General features: G+C 33.8%; 5 protein-coding genes across 5 annotated transcripts; 2 read left to right on the forward strand and 3 right to left on the reverse strand.

The window, feature by feature from the left end:
- Positions 1–527: 527 nt before the first annotated feature.
- LOC105229762 (solute carrier family 35 member E1 homolog) lies at positions 528–2,984 on the forward strand. The gene is made up of 5 exons (XM_011210196.4): positions 528–1,056; positions 1,535–1,743; positions 1,798–1,923; positions 1,981–2,220; positions 2,290–2,984. The coding sequence occupies exons 1-5, from the start codon at positions 723–725 to the stop codon at positions 2,539–2,541; spliced, it is 1,161 nt and encodes a 386-aa protein (XP_011208498.2). The 5' UTR covers positions 528–722; the 3' UTR covers positions 2,542–2,984.
- Positions 2,985–3,460: 476 nt separating this feature from the next.
- Positions 3,461–4,670, reverse strand: LOC105229763 (uncharacterized). The gene is made up of 4 exons (XM_011210198.4): positions 4,304–4,670; positions 4,001–4,236; positions 3,748–3,945; positions 3,461–3,691 (listed from the first exon to the last, which is right to left on the reverse strand). Exons 1-4 carry the CDS (start codon positions 4,574–4,576, stop codon positions 3,487–3,489), a joined length of 912 nt encoding a protein of 303 aa, XP_011208500.2. The 5' UTR covers positions 4,577–4,670; the 3' UTR covers positions 3,461–3,486.
- Positions 4,671–7,134: 2,464 nt separating this feature from the next.
- On the forward strand, positions 7,135–11,055 carry LOC105229806 (protein tilB). The gene is made up of 5 exons (XM_049455279.1): positions 7,135–7,454; positions 7,518–8,364; positions 8,428–8,636; positions 8,934–8,973; positions 10,742–11,055. Exons 1-5 carry the CDS (start codon positions 7,445–7,447, stop codon positions 10,821–10,823), a joined length of 1,188 nt encoding a protein of 395 aa, XP_049311236.1. The 5' UTR covers positions 7,135–7,444; the 3' UTR covers positions 10,824–11,055.
- A 2,929-nt stretch (positions 11,056–13,984) lies between these two features.
- On the reverse strand, positions 13,985–17,861 carry LOC105229764 (DDB1- and CUL4-associated factor 7). The gene is made up of 6 exons (XM_011210199.4): positions 17,402–17,861; positions 16,698–16,890; positions 16,554–16,639; positions 16,121–16,494; positions 15,871–16,052; positions 13,985–15,785 (listed from the first exon to the last, which is right to left on the reverse strand). The coding sequence occupies exons 2-6, from the start codon at positions 16,886–16,888 to the stop codon at positions 15,587–15,589; spliced, it is 1,032 nt and encodes a 343-aa protein (XP_011208501.1). The 5' UTR covers positions 16,889–16,890; positions 17,402–17,861; the 3' UTR covers positions 13,985–15,586.
- A 940-nt stretch (positions 17,862–18,801) lies between these two features.
- LOC105229765 (aminoacylase-1B) lies at positions 18,802–21,884 on the reverse strand. Its single transcript, XM_011210200.4, has 6 exons — positions 21,724–21,884; positions 21,321–21,665; positions 19,751–19,897; positions 19,394–19,677; positions 19,184–19,317; positions 18,802–19,118 (listed from the first exon to the last, which is right to left on the reverse strand). The coding sequence occupies exons 1-6, from the start codon at positions 21,815–21,817 to the stop codon at positions 18,914–18,916; spliced, it is 1,209 nt and encodes a 402-aa protein (XP_011208502.2). The 5' UTR covers positions 21,818–21,884; the 3' UTR covers positions 18,802–18,913.
- Positions 21,885–25,727: the final 3,843 nt, after the last annotated feature.

A 25,727-nucleotide genomic window follows, 5' to 3' on the forward strand; every position in this document is an offset into this window, starting at 1 on the left:
CCCTAGACTTGTTTGTTTACATCAACATTGGACCTGTCAGCTGTAGTTTTGAAATAATTTTAATTTTTGATTTTCAATGTTTTTAATTTAATATATATTTTTATTTTTTTTTATTTTATAAGTTAATATCAGTCCGTAAAAACTGGGAAGCTATATGAAAATAAACGTGTAGTTAGCAAATTGTGTTTGACAACCAATGTGACAAATACACTAAAATAATTGCCAGATTAAATTTCTATCGAATAACAAAAGATAATTGAGGGATTATATTTGGCAGAAGTCAATGGCTTCTTGTGGAAAAGTCTGTATATCTCACTGTTACAAATTGCAGCAAAATCAGAAGAAAATGCTATAAAACATGCCATTATGCAAATTACATGTAAAACAAGGAAGTTCCGGAAGCAACTTAAATTGACAGGATATGCAACAGTTCAACTTAAAATCTTGCATGTACCGCTATTTTATTTTATACACGGAAATAGCGGCAATAACAAGGCCTGGTAACCCTATGTCAGATATTTTGCAATGTCTCTCTTCTCATTTTTTCAACGTAATAAGTAAAACAATCTGCCAAAAAGTCGGTTTGTTGTAGTTCCCGTACGTATTTTCCCTTAATTTAAAGGGATGTGGTAAAAATTGTAGAAATTTTTATTAAAATAAACAGCTGTAGGAGGCTGCACTTGATACGACGTGTGAGTGATTACGTAGCTTAGTGGACAAAGATGCGGAACCGATTGCAAACTGAGTCAACCAGACATGTCCTGGCTGTTTTAACGCTATGCGTACTTTGGTATGTGATCTCCTCAAGCAACAACGTCATCGGAAAAATGGTGTTAAACGAGTTCCCATTTCCTATGACGGTGACAATGGTACAACTGTGTAGTATAGCATTGTATAGTGGACCTTTCTTCAATCTGTGGCGTATACGAAAGTATCAAAACATTTCTAGAGGATATTATTGGCGTTTGATTATTCCACTAGCATTGGGAAAGTTTCTTGCATCGGTCACATCACACATTTCTCTATGGAAAGTGCCAGTTTCCTATGCTCACACGGGTAAGTAAATAAATGGAAATATCGCATGCAGCATCTAAGCATGCAAAAATGTGTTGCAAGATATCATTTATTGACACGTTTACCTATTATCTTTGACGTGGTAAGTGTGAACAAAAAAAGTATAAGTTGTTGTTTTTTATCTTGTTGTTTATTTAAAATATGTGTAGTTCGCATGTTAAATGATTTTAAATGATAAAGTTTAATGTGAAGTACTTATATAAAGAAATTTTGAGTTTGTAAATGTGTCTGGCAAGTATTTTTTGTTTTTGCTAAAACTCAAACTTGGCGCCAGTTTATACTCTGCGTTCGAAAAATTAAAATTATTATAATTAAATTACGAATTTCTTTCCAAAAAGTGTTTACTTCTCTAAAAAAAAATCATGACAGTTGTATAACTTGTCCAAATTTATATTACATGCACATAATTAAATTATTTTTAAGCGCCACATGTTATTGTATTAAAATATATATTTTGCAGTCAAAGCGACAATGCCACTGTTTACTGTAATCTTGACACGTTTGCTGTTTCGTGAAAAGCAACCTACACTCGTTTACCTCAGCTTGGTGCCAATTATAACAGGTGTTGCAATAGCTACCTTAACCGAGATTTCATTCGACATGGTTGGCTTAATAAGTGCGCTCATATCGACGATGGGTTTTTCATTACAGAACATTTTCTCTAAAAAGGTATTTATTTTAAAATTTTAGCTAAAATTTAATATATACTCACACATCTTACAGGTGCTTAAGGATACCGGAATGCATCATCTGCGTCTTCTACAGTTGTTGGGCAAATTGGCGTTGATTATGTTCTTACCAATTTGGGTTTTTGTGGACAGTTTTAAAGTCATACAACATCCTGCTATTGTGAGTAATTCTAAAATACTAAATGTACCAAAAAAATTATGTTAAATTGAATTTTAGACCAGCTTTGATTATCGCGTGATTGCTTTACTATTCACTGATGGCGTTTTGAATTGGTTACAAAATGTTATAGCTTTTAATGTGCTTTCACTAGTATCGCCATTGACTTATGCGGTTGCGAGCGCGTCAAAGCGCATTTTCGTGATAGCTGTGTCGTTATTCATTTTAGGGAATCCCGTAACGTGGTTAAACTGCGTGGGCATGACTTTGGCAATATGCGGCGTATTATGTTACAATCGGGTAATTGCTTTATCAACATGTTTATATGCGTTTTTGTACACTTTATTTTACATCAAATTTTACTTACAGGCCAAACAAATAACACGGAAGTCTGAGACGGTATTACCTCTAACCCAAAATCATCGTATTAAATACGAGCCACTCAACAGAAATTTTGACCCTTATTATCAGGGTGCAACGACAAGTAACCTAAATGGTTTCGCTAGCAAGCGTGGTGAAAAACCGTTCACAAATACTAACACAGTACCAACAAATAGTTTACTAACGAATGGGAATATATTTCCAAATGGTAGTACGGCGACGCGTTTACTTTTTGTTTAATTTATGAAGATATATATTTGTTTACTAGTTATAAGTGATAATACCGTTAGGCGAAGCGTAGTTAGTTAGATAATATTTTTTTGTTGACGCATATTATAAAAGAGAAGAATACAAACCAAATTGTTCAGCTGTGTAAATATAGTATTTTTTTACAACTTACTCCAGGAAAATTAAGTCGCGACACAGAAGTAAAGACACAGTATGCGTATGTAATAGTAATGCAATAATAACTAATTATATGTAAAATAAATAATAACTTTTCCCAGCGAGATTTGTAGATTGTAAATAAATAAAATACATACATATGTACATATGTCTGTAAAACAGGGTTAATTTGTATGAATTTATACTAACATTATTTTTCGTTAGCAAATTATATGTGAAAACTAAATCAAGCAATAAAACTAAGTGACGCAGTTATGAGGTAAAAAATGTATACGTAATTATGAGTTTTATTTATTTCAGTTTTTATTTATTCTCATTTTTTAAAAAACACTACTAAAAGTTATATAATTTTACTAAATTTCTTTGGTACGAATTTTGATTTACAATAATACTTTCTTAATATTCTATAGAATTTTGCAATTTTACAAAAGTACAAGTTGCAGTGATTAAATAATACAAATATTATGCAACGAACTGCAAAAGCGCGATTTCAAAATATGTTAGGTTAAATATGAAATTTTCGAAAAAGTTTCATGTCAAAGTGTAATGAATTAAATATAATTTGCAAAAAAGCCTAATATAACATTGAATAACAATATTTTTAATTTTTATAATTAACAATTCAGTGGAAAATTTAACATTGAAGTTAAAAAAAATCTTCTTTATATAATTAATTTTTTTTTTAATATTAATTAATGATCAAAGAAATTGAAATTTTTTCCATTATACTCCATATACTTTTACATGTATATTCTCTCGTTTTACACATTTTTTCCTTACCTAAGCCTTGTTCAATTGTATCCACTCTGCTTTAGCCACTGCCTCAAAGCCGAGTTTATCCAACAGTGCTTTCGATTTAAAATTTTCACTTACAATCCAAGCTGATAAATCCACTTTCTCCACAGTCGTCACTTGTTTGCATAAATATGCTGCCAAGAAGGCGCCAAAACCCTTTCTTTGTTCCGTTGGCAGAACTTGTAGTATGCTGAATAAAAAAAAATAATTATTAATAAATACATAAACATATGAAAGCAAACTCACCCTAAACCAGAAAAATCATTTTGAAAAGCCCATGCCACCAATTCACCGTCACTAACTCTATAAATGCCCGCTGTCTGATTTAAGGCGATTAGACCGCGCACATACGCCAATGAGCCTTCCTTCTTATTGGGCCACACCTCATGCACTAGCGACGCATTATTGGCGTTCAGGTTTTTAACAGTGTAACCGTCTCTTAAGCTTATGCAATAGATAATTTTATAAGCATATTTTATGTAAAATGCATTTTACCCACCTCTCCAAAGCAGAAATGGCGGCCTTCTCATGCTCCAGTATTAAAAATATACATAATCGTGCGCGTTGCACACTTGCGCCGTTAGCTAAGGCAATCTTTTTCACCTCGTCACAGAATTCAAGGTCAACATTTGTTAATAACGGCCCCTCACGCCACTTGATCAATTTAGTTTCACGCAAGCATTTCAATATTTCCGTCTGACTAGGCTCCCACGAATGAAATGAGACACTTTGCATCTGCGAAAACGTTGCAATTTTATTATAATTTTACTAAAAATATTTGAAAACATATGCTCATACTTACAATATCATAGTGCAGGCTCACATAGGTGCCATATTTCCTAAAATCACCATTTCGGTAGGTATAAAAGTCTTTCCGGAAAGACAGCCATTCATCGGCCTCACCAGTTTTCACCTTACAATTCAAATTCTTCAGCTGTTCATTCCATTTATTTTGATTGTACATCAACAGGTAATGGAAATTTTGCTCGCCATATTTTTCACGATATAATTGCAGTAACTCTTTGAATTCGTCCTCGGAAAGTGGACGTAAGATATCATCGTTGTGGCTGTCCATGCTGGCGATAGTGTGTAGTAATTTCCCTCAATTGCGCTGATATCTTTATAACTTTTCATCTTGATATTGATAGGCTACTTACTAGGCACTTGATTGCGATTTAATTTAGAACAGAGTTGCCAAAGTACAGATACGCATTGTTTTCTTTTTGTTGTTTTTTTGCTAAACAAAAAAAAATATATAAAATTAAGCACAAATTTGTGTTCTTCCGCGTTCATTGAACTTTAATAAACTCCGGAATCGCATTAAATGAATGCAAAACAAAACATTCAAAAACAACAACATAAACACAAACATATTAAGACAAATTGTGTTAATGTATGTAAGTAAATACGTGTATAAATATTTGTTTTTGATTGCCTATGCGCGGGCTTACACATATTTGTACATACCAAACCAGTTGTGTGCGGATATGTCAATTTATAAATATAACTGTAGTCTACGAGAACAAATTATTCGACCTACACCTACTTCACAACTATACTATTTAGAATCAGATAAGAATTACTTCAAATTGACTGGATTTCTGTACATGGGAGCATTACAACTCACATTATAGACAATAATGCGAAATTACGAAAGTATTTCATATAGATTTCAAAACAGAAATTCCAAGCTCAAGTTCGACAAGTTCGTTCCTTATGTTAGGTCGTTCCTAACAGTGATCTTACTTGGGCAGTTTAGAACGCCGGTTCGTTGTAACGGTGTTTTCAATAAGAGCGCTACAATCAATGAAATTTTTATTCCTGTGAAAGTACATTCGATGCCATTACGTATGAAACTGAATTTCTTCTTCATGACCACCACGGACACTCTTGCAGTAGTCCAGACGTTTAACCCAATTTTCGACGATTTTCAAGCATAAATCGGCCGAAACTGCTGCAATTTCACAGTCGATATTCGTACGAAGTTTCAATAAATAGATTGTGACATTCGCTGTGTGGCTGTGGCGCCATCCGGTTGGAACCACCAAAAGTCGATATCATTCAAATCGGGCCCAAAAGTATTCTGTTATCATTGAGCGGTAGCGATTTCCATTCACAGTAACGTGCCGGTCTTGATGACCACGGAAGAAGTACGACCCAATGACGCCGCCGACCCGTAAACCGCACCAAACCGTAATTTTTTCGGTTTGCAATGGTGACTCATGAAGTATGTGTGGATTGCTGCCTGACCAATAACGCATATTTTGCTTATTGACGAAGCCATTCAGCCAGAAATGAGCCTCATCGCTGAAGATGATTCTTCGATGAAAATCCGGATAATTTTCAAGAACATACAACTATTCTGGTGGTCAAGCGGCTTCAGGTCTTGCGTCAATTTAAGCTTGTAAGGTAATAAGCCAAGTCTTTTCGCAAATTTCGTCACAACGACGCTACAGAGATGTCCAATGCTTGAGAACGACGTGTGAGATACTGATTTGGGTTTCCTCAATTGATTCGCTAGCGGCAACAATATTCTCAACACTACGGGCACTTCGTTGTCTCACTGACATGAGAACATTTTGTACATTGCCTGTGGATTCAAATTTTTCCACCAAACCATCAATTGTTGATCTGATAGGACGGTTATGACGACTATAAACTGGATGGAGAGCTCTTAAAGTTGAGGTCACTTACACCGAATATCGGTAGGAAATTGTAATAATTTTGACTCGTTGTTGGATCTGAATAGAATGAGTCCACCCTCGAGCTACACCTTAGGGATATTACAATCTTGTGGTACACCGACGGTTCGAAAACGTCGGAGGAAATTTGTGCAGGAGTCAGACGCACCAAACTTACCATACCTATGGGAAGTTTTCCGAGCATTTTTCAACTAGAAGGCTTTACTATAAGCCGGTGCGTAGAGATAAACCTCCAAACATTTTCTGCTTATGGGATCTAATCGCTACTGGTGCAGGAGTGTAGAGAACGGCCGAATAGTCTAGTGGAATGTAACCAAGTGTACCTCATTTGGGTGCCAAGTCACAAAGGTATATCCGGGAATGAACAGGTATAGCCGAGAATGAACTGGATGATGAGCTCGCTCGCTCCGCAGCATCCACTAACATGGTAGGGCCTCAACCTTTCATCACAGTGGTTCATCATACCATAAAGGAGCTGATTCGCAACGATGAAGGAGTAGGCAGGGAGAGGTATTGGCAACAACTCCAAGGCATGCGCCATGCCAAGTTGCTAATGGGAGGCGAAACTCTCAGCAGGTTTAAATATGTAATCAACCTCGCAAGGGACCAACTCCGGCTACTTGTTGCTTGCCACACTGCCCACTGTAAGCTCAAGAAACACTTATGTAACATAGGCCTGGCTTTTTGTACATAGCTAGTTCTCCGACAGGGAGCTTGAAACTCCAGAACACCTGCTAATTGAAGGCACAGCAGTCTGCAGCTGCAGGATAAAGGCCTTTGGATCCATGTTTCCATATAAGGATCACATCGCCTCACTGTTTGCCGAGCAAATTGTACAATTTGAAAATTGATTTGAAGAGCACTCTATACCTTTAAACCTGGTTCCAAAACAGTACTCTCTACACATATGTACTATATGACTTGTTGAAAAAATTTTGAGATAAAGCAATATTCCGATCAAATATCATACATATTTGACTAATCGACCGAGTGCCAACCTTCTCTATTGTCATGATGTTGATTTTAACCAAAATTTAACAAATTTGAGCCGAAGTGCTCCTGAGATACAACAAACTGCAGGACTCAACAATACTGTAAGGTTATGTAAGGGTTAAAAATTGTTATTTTTTGTTGTCAAGGAAACGTGAACTCACTCGTTTTCGTTTTTTTGAAGTGAAAAGTTGTTTATGCAACAAACATTTTTATCAAAACTTGAGTGAAGTCATCAACTTTTCGGAGCAATGGTTCAGAGTAAGTTCAAAAAACAAATTTGTCACATTAACGGTACTAAAAATGTCACACATAACACTGCAGTCACAGAAGAATTGGTACGCAAGAAATCCGAACATAATGAATGTCTCATCAGCACACTGGAAGAGCTGTCGCTGCATCAGGAAGACATTGAGCGCATCGAACATTTGCAGAATTGGTGTCGCGATCTGAAGATTTTGCTGCTACAATCGAACCTCATTGCCAAAATAGAGAATCTGCACAAATTGAAGAAACTAGAATACCTAAACTTGGCCATCAATAATATAGAACGTGTCGAAAATCTCGAGGCACTCGAGGCGCTCAACAAATTAGATCTAACTTTGAATTTCATTGGCGAGCTCACATCGATCGAGTGCCTGAAGGGCAACTACAATCTACGCGAGCTCATACTCACTGGCAATCCGTGTTGTGACTACCCACACTATAGAGATTACGTGATGGCCACGCTGCCGCAGTTGGATCGGTTGGATTGTGAGGAGATCAAAATCTCCGAAAAGTTGCAAGCGCAAAAGTCCCTCTCCGTCTATCGTGCAGTTATTGTACAGAAGCAAGCTGATTATTTCATGCAACGGGACGAGCAAAAATTGCGTGTGGCCGAGAAGAGAGCGCAATTGGAGCGCGAAATGGCGCAAATCAACGATGAAGACAGTCGTTTGAAAAAGTTTTGGGACACCAAAAGTGAACATTGCCCCGAGACACGCATGGATATTGCCAAATATCATAAATTGGGACGAGAGAAGAATAAGACGAAGGAGCAGGAAAAGCCTGTGCGCCGTACAGTAACACTCTTTGCGCCCTGTGGCCGTCCTTACAATCTTAATCAACCGAAATTGCCTTTTAATTTGAAGGACGAATGCAATGAGTACGTACTGGAGCTCGGTGTTTACAAGTTGGTGTCTGATTTAACAATTACTTTTATATACTAGCTTAAAGTATCTCATTTCTGTTGCAGATATTTGGACACATCACAGCTTCAAGTGGACGTCGAGTCGAATTATGTGCGGGTTTCCGTGAAAGGGAAAATTTTCCAAATGTCATTCTCGGAGGAGATCAATATCACCGAGGCAAGCGTCAAGCGTTCGCAGATAACTGGTTATTTGCTAGTAACCATGCCAAAGTTGCACGCTAGAGAGATGCTCACACTGGGACCAAAAAAATCAGGTAAAAATCTTTAGACCTACATATGTATATATTAATGGTTTCCAGGTACAGTTAAGTATTGTACGAGTATTTTAAGCAATATTTTTTAAAGTAATTTCAAGTTGATCTTTAAGCACACATTTTTCGAATTTAATAGTTCCTTTATACAGCTAGATAATTCTCAAACTACAGCTTTCTTATCTTCAAGAAGTTGGTAGATATCGGTCGGCTTTAAATGCTTAGAGCCTACGACACAATAAGTTTAGACTTTTTTAAGTTTCGAATTTTGAATAATAATTTATTAATATTTATTTACAGATAAAAAGGTCGTTAATGCAAAGCCTCAGGAAAAGAATGGGTAATTATTATATAGTATTACATTAATAGAATTGCATTTGAAGAGAAAATCGGTACAACTATTCGGCGATGTTTTTTTATATATCAAAAGTTTAGTCATACATTTTTGTGGGGTTATTTACACTGTGCCCAATTTGGATTTTTTTGACCTAAGTTAAGCAAAGTCTCTCTCCATTCGTTTTTTAATGCGCAATAACCGGGTTAGGGTTAGGTTGGATGGCTACGTTGAGTACCACATGTAGTCCTTTGTCTCCCAAACGCAGGACAGCCAAAAAGGAATAGTTAAGTTGTTTACACCTCATCTTCTTCCATACAGCTTCTACAGATGGTGTCTGGTATGATTCCCAGCGTTATTACGTGGACGCCAATAGGGCAATGTCCCGCTAAAAGCCCCAAAACTAGGGAGAATCTAGTCTTACTGAGAGTGAAGAGATCACTAGATCTCTTGAGATCGATCTTGGGTGATGGTAGGTAGAACACAAGCTGTCCGCGAAGGACGGCCAACCGTTTAGTAGTAGAACACATTCCTTTCCTATAATTATTATAACCTCAAAAACTTTCAAGGAATCGGAAATTGCTCTCGGTATTGAGGTACTGGGATAATGACGCCATTAAATAAAAGATGTATCTTTAATACTTCAACGCTAAAATTTTGTACTGCAGGAGTCCCACGAGACTCAGAAACTTTCTCTCGAGCCAATACAAGCATCCCATCATTTAATCCAATTTTCAGTACAGTTATTATGAGTCTCGTCTGGTCTTCAGTGCCTTCAGAATTTTGATTTGTTTTGGTTTCGGTTCATTTTCGGGGCTCTAGTTTTGTCATCATATTCATAAACCCACTTCGCGACATCAGTAATAGTGAATTTGCTGAATGTAGGGTTCTCAGCTAGATCCTATGCTATCTCTACTCGGCGTGGTTTATACGAAAGATTCAGATCTTTTCATACTCGATCTCGACGCTTAAAAAATTTTCTTGCTCATGACTCGGCTGAATCCCTCCACCTCGTGTCGTTGGCCTATACTAAAGTCTAGCCTTGAAACACTTTACGAGTATAAGTTGCCTTGCCTGAAACCTCGTTTGGTAACGAAAATCTCGGAGAGGTCCTTCTCGGAGCTGACGGAGCTTTTGGTGTTGCTCAACGTCAGCTTACATAGCCGTATTCGTTTTGCGAAGGCTCCAAATTCAGACATCGCGGCATAAAGGTAGGTCCGATCCACTCAATTTTGGAGTACTTGCTCGATGCTTTCAAGCCTTATGACAGTTGCAGCAGCTTGAATCTCGTACTTTAGGTCTTGAATTGTTTCTGGATGGTTGGCGTAACATTTATCTTTAACAGCTCTCCACAGAAAACAGTCCAACGGAGTAAAATCGTGCTGTCAAAAGCAGCATAGAAATCGACGAAGAGGTGGTGTGATCCTTTTTTTCACGTGTATATCTGGTCAGTTGTTGATTTGCCAGGACTAAAGCCACACTGATAAGGTCCAATCAGTTGTTGAGGGTGGACTTTAATCTTTCACACAGTACGCTCGATAGAACATTATATGTGATGTTGAAGAGGCTTTTCCCACCGTAGTTGGCGCAGATTGTACGGTCCACCTTTTTTGATTGGGCAATGTGATACTCTATTTAGTAAAAGGGCATGCAATTTTCCAGACCTCTAAGACCACTACTTGATTTCCGTTAATTTGTAGTTTAAAGTTTAGTTTCAGTTAACAATTTAGGTTCAATGAAACTTCAGATTAATTTCGTCTACTTTCTTTCGCAGCAAACTGGAATTGAAGGCAGCCGTGGATATAGAAAATATTTGCAGCAATGAACTTGCAGATCTGCCCGAGCTCATCGATTGAACTATACATTACGCTCGCACTTAGTAAATAAAAACGGTTTAATATATATATTTTTTTAAATAAAAATCGCATTTCTTTTATTTCTTGAAAGGGTAGTACTCATTTCTATGTATGTATGTATGTTTGTTTGTTTGTTGGTTTGTATGATTTTATGCTTGTAGATTCTTACAGTACAGTGAGTAATTGTGTTCGTACAACTACCGTTATATATATATATTTTATATATATGTATGTACATACTATGTATGTACTTGGAGAATTGTTTGTGTACGGTGTTGGAACCCATTGTATTTATATAAATATGTATGTTCGTTTGTATGTTTTCTATTGCGCTTGTGAAAAATACGCAATTTCATAATAATTTTTACATATTAAATCCTTTTACGAGTTTATATATGTATTTACATACTGTTATGAGGCGCCTGGTGTCCTTTCGGTGTGGGTGTATGCGAAATGAAAATTTTAAATTTTGCTTTTGATGTACTGTTATGCGACTGCACATACATACATACATATGTGTGTGTGTGAGTCTGTGAAGTATTGCGAATTCTATATATAATATTTTTTTTTGTTTTTTGTTTTTTTAATATACGTTTTTCATGTGTTTTGTTACCCCCTTCTTCATTGGTCTGTGTCTTTTTGTTTGATTTCCTTTAGAAAATTATAAATTCAGCTGCACTTGTTCTTGTTATTTGGTTATTTTTGCTTAATTGCTTACTTTTATTGTATTTTTTTGCTTTTGTTTTTGTAATCAAAAATGTTGTTCTTGCTATCGCTCCGTTATATATAATAAATTATTGCTTTAAAAATTGCAATTAAAAATTAATTTCACATCTTTTGCTTGCCGCTTTCTGAGTATGTGTCCTATGCTCAACTGTTGTTGTTGTAATTGGTTTTATTTTCATTTTTGCTTTTGTTTTTCGCACTGCTTTTAATTTTGCTTCTTGCTTGTAGTCATACTCATAACAATAATCGATTTCATCTATTTCTTGCATTTTTGTTTGTTTTGCTTTTGTTTTTGTTTTTTTGTATTGGTTTTCGGTTTGCTTTTGTAAAAAATGTAAAGTAGGTCTGTATCTCTTTAACATACTGATATCTGAAGGCGTAAAATATTCGTTTGAAATCAACTTTGAATTTGAGTTGTTAATCTTCTCCTATCTTGTTTAGATTTTGTCTTGTTCTTCTTCTTCTACATTTCGATTGCTTCTTAATGCTAAATTTAATTTAATATTTTTTTGTTCTGTTTTTTTTTATTTTATTTTCTTCATACAAAATAAATATGTACTTAATTTTTTTCGGTGATTTATTTTACTCGAAGTTTATGTATGCACGAGTATGTTTGTTTGTATGTATGTATGTATGGCTTGGCTATGCTATAAATCTTATTGCAGTTATGTATATATACAGCGGTTATACTAATTTACATTTATATCTGTATGTATGCAAGTAGAATGTGCGTGAGAATTTTTTTCGGTATTTTATTGTGGTTATGACTATGCGGGTGACGCATTAGGGTTGTTCGAAAGTTGAAATAGTGCGATTTTTTTGATAAATTACTTTCAGAAATAATGAAAAACTGTATACAAAAGTAATAAGCAACTGAAATCTCACATTTCCATATGAACTCTACCGTCTAATGTAGTCTATTTTGTTGCGCGCCAAAATGTATGCTATGGCATGGGTAATAGACACCGATTCGTGTTGGCTTTAGTTAATAGTAGTAAAGCGGTAAACAAAAAAATTTCTTGTTAAATTTTTAATGCAAAAATATTCAAATTTTTGATTTCAAATTATATTCGAAAAAAATTTAACATATTTTTTAAAAAATTTTTTTCTTTAATAATTTCAAACTCTGTGTGCCATGGACACTTGATAACTTCTATAATAAGCTTTAGGATGAAAACATATGGCTTAATGGTGTTGCACAAAATTCGAAGTTAATTTCGAAAAAAATTATTTAGCGTTGAATCAACATAAAAATCATGCAATAAACCCCTGATAACTTAAATAAAAAGCTTTAGAGTGAAAATATTTGACCCAATGGCGCTGCACAAAATTCGAAGTTAATTTCGAAAAAATATTTAACGTTGAATCAGCATAAAAATCATTGAAAATAATAAATAAGCGGTTTAATGCATTTAAATGTAACTAGTTCCAATATACATATGTACATATATGTATGTATGTATATGTACATATAATTTTTTTAATTGTGTACAAACATTAAATAGATTGGGAACTCAGTTAGATCGAAAAACTCCATAGTTTTAAATTAATGAATTTTATTAAACAAGAATTTATCTTATTCGATTTTTTTTTAATTCGAAATTAAATATCAATGCATTTTATTTATTTTTCATGTTAAAAGAAATTCGAAGTTAATTTCGAAAAATTATTTAACGTTGGATCAACAAAAAATCATTTAAATTAATAAATAAACGGTTTAATGCATTTAAAATTAAGTGTTTACAATATATTTTTTTGAAATTGTTTACAAAAATCAATACGATAGGGAACTTTATTCAATAGTTTGAAAAATTAGTGAATTTAATCAAGCTTGGATTCATCTTATTTGAAAAAATTTTTAAAATTCGAAATTAAATAACATTGAATTTTATTTCTTTTTCATGTTAAAAATAATCTCAAATCTTATTAAAATTAGTGTATTTTTCCAGTAACAAAGAAAATTCGAAATATTTTTGTTTTCAAAATTTGAAAAAAAATATATTATTACTAAATGTAAATATAAATTTATATTAGAAATGACCAAAAGTTAAAATTTTAAGAATTTTAAAATTTCGAAATTGTCAAATCTTATTAAAATCATTTTTTGTTTGTTAAAAATGTTAGAGGAGTATAAAAATATATATATTAGGCGTAATAGGCGTTAAGGCCAATGCAAAACGCAATTTCGAAAATCTTAAGCCTAACCAAAAAATCTGAAACATAATTCAAAATATTATTTAATGCATTATGCATTAAAATGGCATTCAAATACTATAAATTAAAATAAAAAATTTTAAAATACCATAAAACTAGAAATTGAAATAAACAACAACTTTTGCAAAAAATGGTGTCATTTTAAATGATAACAGTCTTTGGACTTCAAAATTTATTGACGAAACCTTTTGTAAGTAATGTATATGCGAAAATATAGTACATACATTCGATGAACTTGTCATTTTATTTTTATAAATTTACATACACATCTCTTATTTGTTGTTTAGCAGGTGGTTGTTCATTTTGTTGTTGTTGTTGTTGTTAGGGAGCACTCCTATTCTATGTCTTTAGTTGCTAGTCATGTGTATTTGAATTTGTTTGCATCCTTTTGTTGATTTGTTTGTTTTTGCTTTTGTTTTTGTCTTTTGTTTCTTATGTTTTTGCTTATTATTTTTATTTACTCATTTGGTTTTGGCAACAATCTTGTTTTCTCTCTCGCAAAATATTGTTAAATTGTATTTCTTTTTATTTTGAATGGTTTTTGTTTTTTTGTTGTTGTTGTTTTGTTACTGTTAATGGTACCATTTGAAATTTCAGTTACTCTACATATTTATTACTTAGTCTGTGCACCTATTTATTTATTTGCTCTTATTTTTTATTATTTACTTCTTCGTGTGTGTGTAGTTCATTTACTTTTACGTTTCGATTCGGTTCGCATTGCTGATATAATATATAAAGAAAATTAGAATTATATATATATGTATGTATATATATATACTATGTGTTTTGGTTTTCTTTTTTTGCTTTTTTGTTTTTATTGCATTTACGAGTAAGTAATAATTAGTTTTAGTAAGTTGTAATCAGTTCTATTGATGTGGCTCTGGCTCATGTTATGTATGTATAAATGTATAGTTCGTATTGCTAGGCTAATTTTAGGTTTAGTCATTTTCCACTGCTTTGCTTTTTTATGCTTATAAGATGTTTCCTTTTTTTATAGCTTGATCGCTTTTGTGACACTGTCATCTGTATGTATGTCTGATGTCTGTATGTATTACATCAAGTGTGTACGTCAATTGCAGTAAACGGTAAGAAATGCAGTAGATGCAATGAAATGTTAAATTACAAATGGTTTAGTGTTATACACGCTGCCACACACACACACACACATCACTGTTGACTGCAGCACAGGCATACATTGGTCAGTTGCAGATTCAGATTCAGTATTGCATACGTTAGTTGTCGGTTTGTCAGCGTAAACAAAAATAACGGACAGCGCACAGCGTAAAGGTCAGTTGACAGCTGTCACATACAGGCGGATTTGTTGGCAAATATAAAAATATAAACCGCTTACAAATGACGATTTTCATTAAGTGCATAACGCTTTTTTGCATGTATGTATGTGGATGTATGTGTAAATAAAAGTGAAAAAAAGGATTTGAATTTTGCAAAATAAAAACAGTAACCAATTTTTATTTGTGTGTATTTTTCCTTTTGCTAAGCTTAAGTTAAACTTAAAAGTTATATGTGTGTATTAGAAACTAAAGCAAATAAATACAGGCAATTACATATTTGAATAAAATGAACAAACTTAGCAAGTCTAGCTGCAAAACAACGCCGCTGGATTGATGTATTTGCATTTGTTGCGCAACTGTCAAATGTCAAACTCAAAAATATTTATAAGTAACTATACTTGTAATTAACGTCAGATGCGCTACAGAAATTTTGTTTGTTGTTGTTGTTGTTGGTTTTGTTGCTGTTGAAAATGTGTGGCGTCGACGTTTGTATGTGCGCATGCGTATAAACGAAGCTAACGTACGCCTCTTCTAGACACGCAGTATTTCACATGCTTTCTTATAGCAAATCGCTATCCAATCGGGCTGTGTCGCGCCCCATTGTATTTGATTCACTTCGCCTTCGGCGGCTGTGTACGCTAATATCGGATCTTCAATCGCCCGCGGCATTTGTTGAATATCCCAGATCAGTGCTTGGTGATCATCACCGGCAGTGCATATGTGACAGGAACTGCCGGAAAAACCAATTAGTATGCATTTTCCAATTGGATTGTTGTTTGTCACAATAAGAAAAAAATAACAGTAAAAAAAATTACCTGTGCGGCGCCCACGCAATACCGTTAACGCACGCTCTATGATTGCTCAGTCTTGCAACTGGTGTACAAGGAACACGAACATCTAAAATAATAACCTCACATGAATCCATCGCTACCGTGGCCAAATAATTTGGGTCCTGCTTATTCCATGCTAAACGTAGTAAAGCCGTATGCGTTGGATCCTAATCACAATAATTGAAATAAAATAAAGTTATAGGCAAAAAAAATATATATATGTACAGCCACTTACCTCATAAATAATGGTCGAATGTTCTAAATGTCGCAGATCAAACATTCGTACGGAGCCGTCGGCGCCCACCGATGCGAACATGTCGCGTCCACCGCCGGCGCGCGAAAAGGCTATGTCGTAGACTTCTTTGTCGTGCGCAATCAACTGTGTTTTAACATGTCCAGATACATAGACTCGTCCATGGGGTTGCCCTGTTTCCAGACCCCAGATTGTGCACGTCGTATCGATGGATGAGGTACCAACTAAATTCGGGTCTACTTCATTCCAGTCAAAAGATGTCAGTGGTGCGCAGAAATCACTATTTTTGTTGTTATTAAGTATACATTCTAGTCGTGTGTCGGGTTCACCAGCACGCCAAACGCGCAAGTAGTCACCTGCAATTTAAAAATTATATGTGAATAGTGGTTACATAACAAATACATTAGTATATTACCGCTGGTTGCTAGTAAGTCAGGATAGATTCCTTTGGAATCTGGTATCCACATAATTTTCGTCGTGGGGTATGGATGGTCGAAAGTGCTGTGGAATAAATAAGAAATTTAGTCCTATATTAATAAAATGCAGTGTTCCCAATTACCTCTTAGCACTGAATTCGCTGGTATCTTCATCGAGGCTGATAATTTGCACCTTGTTGTTGTACTCCTCTATAAAACTACCTAACGCCAAACGGAAGCGTTTGTCGGGACGAACACTCCAATTCATTGAATATAGCGGCCATGGCGCTAAGTACTTGTAGATTTCTTTTCTTTTGCTGGCGGTTGATGACATAACTACAAGTGAAAGTAAAATTTATAAATTTACGAGTTTTAAAATAGTAATTAATATAAATTTTAATATTTTAGAAATTTTGAGGTATTACAAAGGTATTAGCATGGTTTTAGACATATTAAAAATATTTTGTTTCATATGTTTTGTTTGATGCCTCCTACAGCGAGGGGGTGGCAATTTAATATGTTAACAGCTTAATATCGCAATAATGTTAGTTGAAATATTATTCAAGATAATTTTTAATAGACTTTCTTTTCTACTAAGTTAATGTTTTTTAATATTGTTTAGCAAGCAAACCAAAAGCAACATCTGCATGTGGCAAAGAACTTTCAGCGGTCAATGGCACTTAGTGCGTCAATAAATCAACAAAGAAGTAAAAATAATATAAATGACTTTCAATTGCTACATATGCAAGCAATATTTACCTAATACCACATATCAATATGCATACATATGTATATGCATATGTGCATAGTTGTAAATAAGGAAGTACTCATACGTTTGTAGACTTACCTTAGCCTTTTGTTTATATACTGGTATATATGTGAAACGTATTAATTGTGAAAAATCGAAGAGATTCCTTAAAATTAACACAATCTAAATAAAACAAATCTTGAAAATGAAAACGCAAAATTAACGAAATCACTCAGCTAAAAACGACCGATGCACACTAAAAACCCGGTCTCCGGTAATATTTTCACACCATTTTAGCTTTGTTCCTTAATTTGGCTGCCGTCTGATCAGACGCCCGTACGCTTTGATTTCACGTTCCGATTATGGGAAAAAAAATGCGTTTTTCTTGCTTGGAGCAAGATTTTCAAACTGTTGTAATGCAAAATATGCAACACTTTATATTTGAATCATTGATTCACTTTTGACAAACACTCGAATATTTAAATAATTTGTTTTAACTTCGTAGTAACAAAATTAATCCGTCTTCGCAGAGACAAAAAAGTGTATATAACAACGCGCTATTCTGACACTTTCTTTACTTATGTACAACTTGAGCGAGTGCTTGTGTGGTGCTGCCAGCTCGTGTGCTACAGTAAATCGCTGTAATAAAAGCTAACAAAAGTGTTGTTGTGAATTTTATATTAACAGATTTATAAACATATTTTAAAGTAGTTGTTTTTATGATAAAAATTATTCTTTATAAATATATTAAGCGATGTTCGTCAAAATAATAAATACTAAGTATTATTAATCAAAAATAAAAAAAAAAAAATTATCAAAATTTTTTGAACATATTTCTTGATACTTTATTTTACTATTTTTAAATCTTTGTGGAATACATTTCTTAAAATAAAATGACATTAAGCTATTCGTTCAATTCCATTTCATTCCTGCACTAAATACAACCTTGCTCTGAACATTTATATCTACTGTGAATGGTTCATCTTATTGCAGAAGAACAAGAAAAATTCAGAAATTTTTAATAATCGTAAAAAATAAAACGGAAACAATTGGAAAGAAATATATAAAATATAATAAAAATTAATATTAGTTAAAGCACAACATTGTTTAAACAAACGGTTAAGGTACATCGTAGATTATGGGCAGCATGTTTGTATTAGTGGTGGTGTGGCACATTTTATAACTTTCGGTACGCTGCTCACGGAAATAAATCGCGAATTCCGTTTCCGATTTCCCAATCAGTAATTTAAGTGCTTATATTGTAGCTAAGAGCGACTTTAAGTGAATTAAGTGTGTGAATTCTATGTCTGAACAAAATAACAATGCATTAGCCCTCTAACAGCGAAACTTTATATTCCTTCTACCAAGTACAGCAGCATTTTGATCGGTTATGGAAGTAAATATGACAGACGGTCGGATTTTCTAAGGTTTTTATAAATAAATGAGTACGTATATTTTATACCATGACAATTATACCAATAAAATAAACAAACTTAATATTTCTTTACTTAATTTTTACAAATATGTATATGACATTAATGTATTTTTATATATAAATGTAACTTGTAAATATATACTCTCATATATACATTTATATTATAATATGCAGATTTAAGCTTCAGCTAATTTTGGTATAATTTTCTTATAAATCTCAATTCCTCGTAAATATGTATCTGCTCTTATGAACTCATCATGATCGTGCAACAACACTGGAGTGTGGTTCATCGGTGAGAAACCCAAAGCCGGTATGCCAACTTCCCTTATATAACGACTATCGGTGCCGCCAGCAAAAATTTGCTTAGATATTTTTAAGCCCCTGGTGTAAAATGCAGTAGTGTTTGGTAAAAAAAAGTAATTATTATTAATTTCACTTGAACTTACAACTCGCTGGTCGCACTTTCAAACGCCACCCAAAATGGATTGCTTTTATCTGTCGCTGTTGGGTTGACACGTGGACGTTTTTGCTCATACTCAAGCTCAATGCCACCACCAACATCGTTGCACCATTGATGAACCTTAATAGTGCGTAGAAAAGTGGAGAGCATGATACTCGTATTACAAATATTTTTAAATAGCTTTTAATTGCTTTACCTTTTTTTCGAATTCCACTTGATCCACATCAATCGCCAAGCGCACATCGAAGCAGACCATCAGCAACGGCGGCACAACATTGCTTTGTACGCCACCGCCAGCACGCGTTAAGTTGATTGTGGTCACATCACCAATAGTCAATTCCGGATTATTTTCCAACTTGCGTAGCTCCTGTGCGCGCATAGACATCATTTTGTTGACAATATAATTGAGTTTCTCGCCCGCTGTGTTATTCAAAAGCAGCGAACCATGGCCAGCTGTGCCGGATATCTGAAAATATATACCTAAGAGAGGTGACTTTGTATTAGAACCTTGTCTTACTCTTGTGATAACTGTAAAGAGCGGCTCACTACTTACGCCATACACTTCGCTCCGCATAGAAAACGGGTAGCACTTCGGTGGGCGATGCCAGACCTTCGTCTAGTGAGAATCCGATATTCAAATTTTTGAATGCTGCGGTATGCACGAAGGGGCGCATGCCATAACGCCCACCCATTTCCTCATCTACATATATAGAGCAGTGAGTGAATTTGTTTATTATTTTCTTCTTTATAGTTACTTTAGAAGTTTTTGAGTATATTTTTAGAACTTGTTAGTGGAAATAAGGCATAACTTTTTTTTACTTAAAATAAATGAAAAAAGTGTAAACGGAAAATTAAAAAAAAAATATCAGGTAAAGATAACAGTTGAAATATAAGATTAGAAAAATTGCATTAGGCGTGTTCTAAATATTGTTGGATTTGCCTATTAAAATGAAATTATCCATAAATTGTGTACATTAGACATATGTTTATCTTAATTAACTTAACAAAAAAAAGATATAAATTGTAATTAGTCACAGCAACACCAATACACTTAGCAGTGCACACTGAAAAATATTTGTCAGCCAGCTAAGTTCTCTTACTGAGTTGGTACATACATATGTATGTACTATGTAGTCTTCGGTAGTATAAATATATGTATGCATATGCACGCCATATGAAAAACAATAAGCTATTTTGTATAGAAATATACTACAATAATAAAAAGCCGAATATTTTGTTTTTTGCTCTGTAAATAATACAATTATATAGTAAATGGGAACAAAACAATTTTTTTTAAATTATACATAATTTGTTACTCCCAATCTTTTATCAGTAAAAAGCTTTTTTAGAGCCTTGTTTATTTATCGGAACCGATAATACCGATATCGGACAATTATAACATATAGCTGTCATACTGACTGATGATCAAACTCAAGTGCTTGTATGAAAAACTTTTTAATTTGTCGAGATATCTTCACAAAATTTTGCAGAGATGATTATCCAAGAAATCGCTAAAATCTTTCAAAAATTTGCCCAGATCGGAGCACTATAGAATATAGCTGCCATACAAACTGATCTATCAAACTCAAGTCTTTGTATGACAAACTTTTTAATTTGTCAAGGCATCTTGACGAAATTTGACAGAGATTATTGTTCAAGAGATCGCTACATATTCGAAAAAATTGTTCTGATCGAACAACTATAGCATATAGCTGCCATATAAATTGGCTGATCAAACTCAACATACAGATTTTTTATTTTAAAAATGTACCAGTGAAAGGTATTATAGCTTCTTTGCAGCTGAAGTTAACTTTTGTTGTTTTTTCCAAATTCAGTGATATCAAAAAAACAGTTGCTATTGTCAAATTTCCTGAGAATCTCTACCACGTAATCCACAAAATGTCCTTCATATGAAAAACCCTTACGAAACACCCTCTATATGTACGTCTATTGCGCGCTAACCACGGAGGAAATGTTGTAGATTTAGATCTAGCAGATTAGCTAACGAAAACAAATGGCTAGCTGTCAGCTATGTAGTTAGTCTATTTACTATGCTCTCATAGAATTACTTCTAATTGATATTTTCTACTCTCCCACACACTTGCGCATACATACACACCCACCTGCGATAAACGATATGTGAATGGTGCGTTTGAATTTTGCTCCGCTGCGCTTGAGAGCACGAATCGCGCCCAGATATTGCATGCCCACACATTTCATATCTTGTGTGCCGCGTGCAAATATTCGTCCTTCATCGTCGATTTCAGCGCCGAACGGCGGGTGCGTCCAATTCTCAGCAAATACTGGCACCACATCCATGTGTGAGTGTAAAAGGATCGCCGGCAGGGCGGGCTCCTTGCCTTGCCATGTCAATATCACCGCAGGATTCTGTTCGTTAACGGGATAATGTACCTGTATGGGCAAATCGAGCAGTTTGGCTTGTTCTCTCAAAAATGCCACGCATGGCTCTGGAAGAGCGAAAGCATGTAGTGATAGTAAGTAACAAATAGTATATTTGAAATTTACCGTAATTGGGATCTGGATGTACACTTGGAATGCGTAGATATTCTTGAAAATATTGTATCTCCTCATTGGCCTCCCAAACTGTTTTCGTCGCCATGTTTTTGTTTTGCTTTAGAACAGCGTTCAACACCGAGATTCAGCAATGTACTGAACACAATTTCCAACAACGATCCAGCGTTTTAATTTATTGAAACAGAATTTACATCAATTTGTCTTTTTTTTCTACTATACCCAGTGGTGTGTTGATGTTTGTTTGGAGTGAACTCATTCCGTTTAAGTAAAAAGTGGTACTAGTTGGTAACTAGTTGAAGTGCGTTTTCTGAAAGTGATAATTCATATTTAAGAATTCAAACAGAAAATCATTTCGTTGAATATTTTCGAAGTTAGATACAAATTTGAAAGGCGTTTCAGAGTGCTTGGAAGTATAAGGCCAAACTTTGAACGCGTTTTTCTCATCATGGTGTTTTCAAAGTCGATGACCAAAATTACTAGAAAATGAGTTCAGCCCTTCGCCGATAAGTCTGAAATTTTAACACGAGCTTGCTAAATATATTTTTTTAGTAATTAAACGAACATTTTTTCACAGCGATAAATATTTTTTTATATAAACAATTTAATTCCAAAACTTATGTCAAAATGTCTTTTTATGTCTTTTTAGAACCCGCCATTTCATCAGTTCTTTACTAGATTTAACATTATTTTAACGAAATCTGTTTAGTTTTTTAATTTCGGAGTATCCAGGTCAGAGGTATAGTGGTCACTGCAAAACGTCTTTTTTGAGAGTAGCTCCCGGCGGTCAGCTGTAGTTCCTTTTCAAATAAATATATTTACTAATACTAAGTCCTTAATACAGTTAAAAGATTCCATAATATGTGCACAAATTTTTGGATAACAAAATTTTAAAAGTCTTCTCAGAAAAAATCTGAAAAATTCGTTTTTTTTCGGACTTCTAACCCCTTAACTCGCTAGGAACATGAAAGAACATCTATTTCTATGAATTTCAAAATCGTCGTAGTAAAGTTTTCTTATTCTTCTCATGACTGGGATTTCTAAGCACACAAATTGTACAACTGCTAGTTAGCTTGTATATTTATATATACACAATTCCCAGTAGGAAAGATCTGTGAAACTTTAACAATATTTTTTATGTAAAAAAGTAGATAAGAGCTGAAAGTGTTCTGGAGAAAGGAAGCAGAAGGAGCCGCTTTCTAAAAGAGGAAATTGTGTTTTGTGAAAAATTTACTCTTCAGAGTGCCTTAAAAAATCGATTTTTTAAATTTCACAAATAGATATATCCCTTTAAAAAACTTTAAGTCAAATAATACATATAAACTATTTTCTTAAATATTTTTCTTTATCAGAAAGTTTATTTTTCTTATAGAAAAATGCAGCGAAAATTATTTTATGATTCTGCAATTCGAATTTTCCTTCAGAGATAGTTTAAAAATATTAATTTCTTTTTCAATATGCTAAAGTATATACTATAAATTAAATTATTATTATTTATAAATTATTTCTGAAACACAATTTATTAAGAAAAATTCCGTTCCACAAGTCCATTACTTCCCTACGGGGTCTGTCACCATTCACTTATCACTTCTGTACATACATATGTAGGTAGGTGAGACTAACTGCAACAACGAGTGAATACAGATAGAACAATTTCAACAAGTTGTGTTTGATCAACGGATTTACTTAGTTAATTTATTTAAATTTATATGCCCCTTATTTACTACTACAACTACAACTGTAGACAACTACCTCACAAGCTCTCGTGCAACTGGTTGGTTTAGTTTTTGTGGTTTTCGAATTGAATAACGTGGCACGTATAATTTTCCACTGGTGCATGTATTGGTTCAAAATAAAATAAAATATCTAAATAAAATTACTCAGCAGTTTCTAAAGATTATAGCGATTATCTGATAGCGCATTTAAGACAAGTAATAACACTTGCTTTTTATCCGAATAAAACTGATAAAAGGCATGTTGATTCGCACTTGTTCGCTATGTTGCAATATAATACTGTATAATATATAATATAATACAAATAATAATAACAGTTTATTTTATGTAATGTGAGTTTTTGCTAGGGAAATACGGACAACATCTAAGACGTAGAAGGTTTTTTTGTAGTCAGATTTTCAAACGTTGGCTGGTTAGTTAAAGTAATATTTCGAAAAGACAATTAGGGAGCACTTTAAGCAAAGTCATAGACCAATCTGAACACCGTCGGGTCCAAGTAACCGGCCTAGGCCTATCATCTCGGCACCATTTCTCGAAATTACTTCAGGAAAATTTCAGGCTACTACAACCAATAACCAATCCGAACAAAATGATTTGTAGTTATTTTCAATTCGTCAAAACTTGGAGAGTGCCGAATCGATCAGAAGCTGACATAAATCACAATATTCTAGCATAATCAAATCTAACAATTCTGAAGGGAAGAACTCATAGTTGACCTAAAATAACGAGATGATTATTATATTAATCCGAGTTGTTCAATGCAATTTAACCCGAGTTTGTTATTCCATATGTGGCAATGGAAAAAGAAAGGCTTCAGCATTTTATTTGGAAATCTGATCCAAAATCATCCAAGTAGAAGAACGGAATGACAGCCACAATCCAAAAAGAAGAAATTACTGCTTTATCAAGATATTACACCGAGTCTCAAACCAATAGAAACAAGGGCAAAATTGCACGAATTGTATTTGAAATCGATTCCGACTCTTTTCGATACTCAGAACCTAGGAAAATGCTCGCTGGAAAGAAATTTAATGACCATGTAGAAGTAGTCGTCGAGACAGAGACTTATTTTTTTTTAGCAAAAAAATACATTTCTTTAAATTAATATGAAATTATCAGTATTCATTGTGACAAAAAGTGCCTGAAAATTGTACATAAAACTCCAAATATGTAATTCTTCATCAATATTTATTTGTAGCCTTCAGAATGCTGGTCTAAAGAGACCTGTTTACGGTACTCTTTTTGAAAAAAATCAGCTTTATCGGGACGTGTCGAGCAAGCACGTGTTTTATACCCAAAATATCCATTAAAATCATTCGTACGGACTTACGAGAGACTTCAAGATGTCTTCAACGATCTCTCGACCGTCTTTGAAGGCAAATTTTGACCACTACACCTATGTACGTGTTAGAAAACTTTTACTATCATTTTTGGTTTTAGCCAAAAACAGCCTTTAACATCACAATCGCAACAGTACTGTAAACTAGTGTAATTTAAATTTTCTCACATCAATAATTTACTGTAACATTTCGAATTTAAAAATAACTTATTAATTAATTACACTTTGATTGCAAAACAAAAGAGAATTGCTCTTAAAAATTAAATTTTGAAAATTTATGCAACAAAGAGTAAAACACGCGTTTTATTTATGAAAGCGATAATGCTCTCTCCATCTCTCCTAATTTTCACATCGCTTTTGGCGTGCACTGAGCAGTAAATGTTTACAGGTGGCTGTTGCTTTTGTTTCTGCTCAATATATTGAATGCCGGTTTGCATTTTCTCAACAAAACAAAAACTAAAAATAATAACAATAGTGATAAAAACAAAAAACAAAAGTGAAATAAATATGTTAAATGCATTGTAATGTTTGCTTTGAATTTGAGAAGAAAGGTGGCAGCTGTGTATATATCTTTGTATATACCCATAAATATATACGTATACATACATAATTAGCAAAGAATTATATGTACAAAAATAAATTTTATAGTTTTCGGTTATTATTTGCCAGTAATAACTATATAAAAGATGTCTGAATGCTTAGTATAAATTTTATGGGTTCATATCATCTTCAGGCTTCTCTAAATCTCTTCTGATAAGATTTGTTAAGGAATTTAAATAATCGTATAGTGTATATACTACATACATACATATTTATATAGATATTTGCTTATAATTCAAATGTTGCCTTTGGGGTATACATACATATGTAGATAAACCAAAATATTGCTTTCAAATGAGAAAATCCAAAACAGATGAGTATGAAT

The sequence above is a fragment of the Bactrocera dorsalis genome, chromosome 4 (genome assembly GCF_023373825.1).
Source record: "Bactrocera dorsalis isolate Fly_Bdor chromosome 4, ASM2337382v1, whole genome shotgun sequence".
NCBI classification, from domain to species: domain Eukaryota; kingdom Metazoa; phylum Arthropoda; class Insecta; order Diptera; family Tephritidae; genus Bactrocera; species Bactrocera dorsalis.

Coding starts and splice junctions, on each gene's coding strand:
- LOC105229762 (XM_011210196.4), top strand. CDS start 723: ATGCGGAACCGATTGCAAACTGAGTCAACCAGACATGTCCTGGCTGTT. Junction 1,744..1,797: donor AGAACATTTTCTCTAAAAAG/GTATTTATTTTA, acceptor CACATCTTACAG/GTGCTTAAGGATACCGGAAT. Junction 2,221..2,289: donor GCGTATTATGTTACAATCGG/GTAATTGCTTTA, acceptor TTTTACTTACAG/GCCAAACAAATAACACGGAA.
- LOC105229765 (XM_011210200.4), bottom strand. CDS start 21,817: ATGGCGACGAAAACAGTTTGGGAGGCCAATGAGGAGATACAATATTTT. Junction 21,666..21,723: donor ACATCCAGATCCCAATTACG/GTAAATTTCAAA, acceptor TCGCTCTTCCAG/AGCCATGCGTGGCATTTTTG. Junction 19,898..21,320: donor TCACATATCGTTTATCGCAG/GTGGGTGTGTAT, acceptor CTATATATGTAG/ATGAGGAAATGGGTGGGCGT.
- LOC105229806 (XM_049455279.1), top strand. Junction 8,365..8,427: donor CTGGAGCTCGGTGTTTACAA/GTTGGTGTCTGA, acceptor TTTCTGTTGCAG/ATATTTGGACACATCACAGC. Junction 8,637..8,933: donor ACTGGGACCAAAAAAATCAG/GTAAAAATCTTT, acceptor ATTTATTTACAG/ATAAAAAGGTCGTTAATGCA.
- LOC105229763 (XM_011210198.4), bottom strand. CDS start 4,576: ATGGACAGCCACAACGATGATATCTTACGTCCACTTTCCGAGGACGAA. Junction 3,946..4,000: donor GCCATTTCTGCTTTGGAGAG/GTGGGTAAAATG, acceptor CTATTGCATAAG/CTTAAGAGACGGTTACACTG. Junction 3,692..3,747: donor AATGATTTTTCTGGTTTAGG/GTGAGTTTGCTT, acceptor TTTTTTATTCAG/CATACTACAAGTTCTGCCAA.
- LOC105229764 (XM_011210199.4), bottom strand. CDS start 16,888: ATGTCATCAACCGCCAGCAAAAGAAAAGAAATCTACAAGTACTTAGCG. Junction 16,640..16,697: donor AGCGAATTCAGTGCTAAGAG/GTAATTGGGAAC, acceptor TTTATTCCACAG/CACTTTCGACCATCCATACC. Junction 15,786..15,870: donor ATTGCGTGGGCGCCGCACAG/GTAATTTTTTTT, acceptor TTTTTCCGGCAG/TTCCTGTCACATATGCACTG.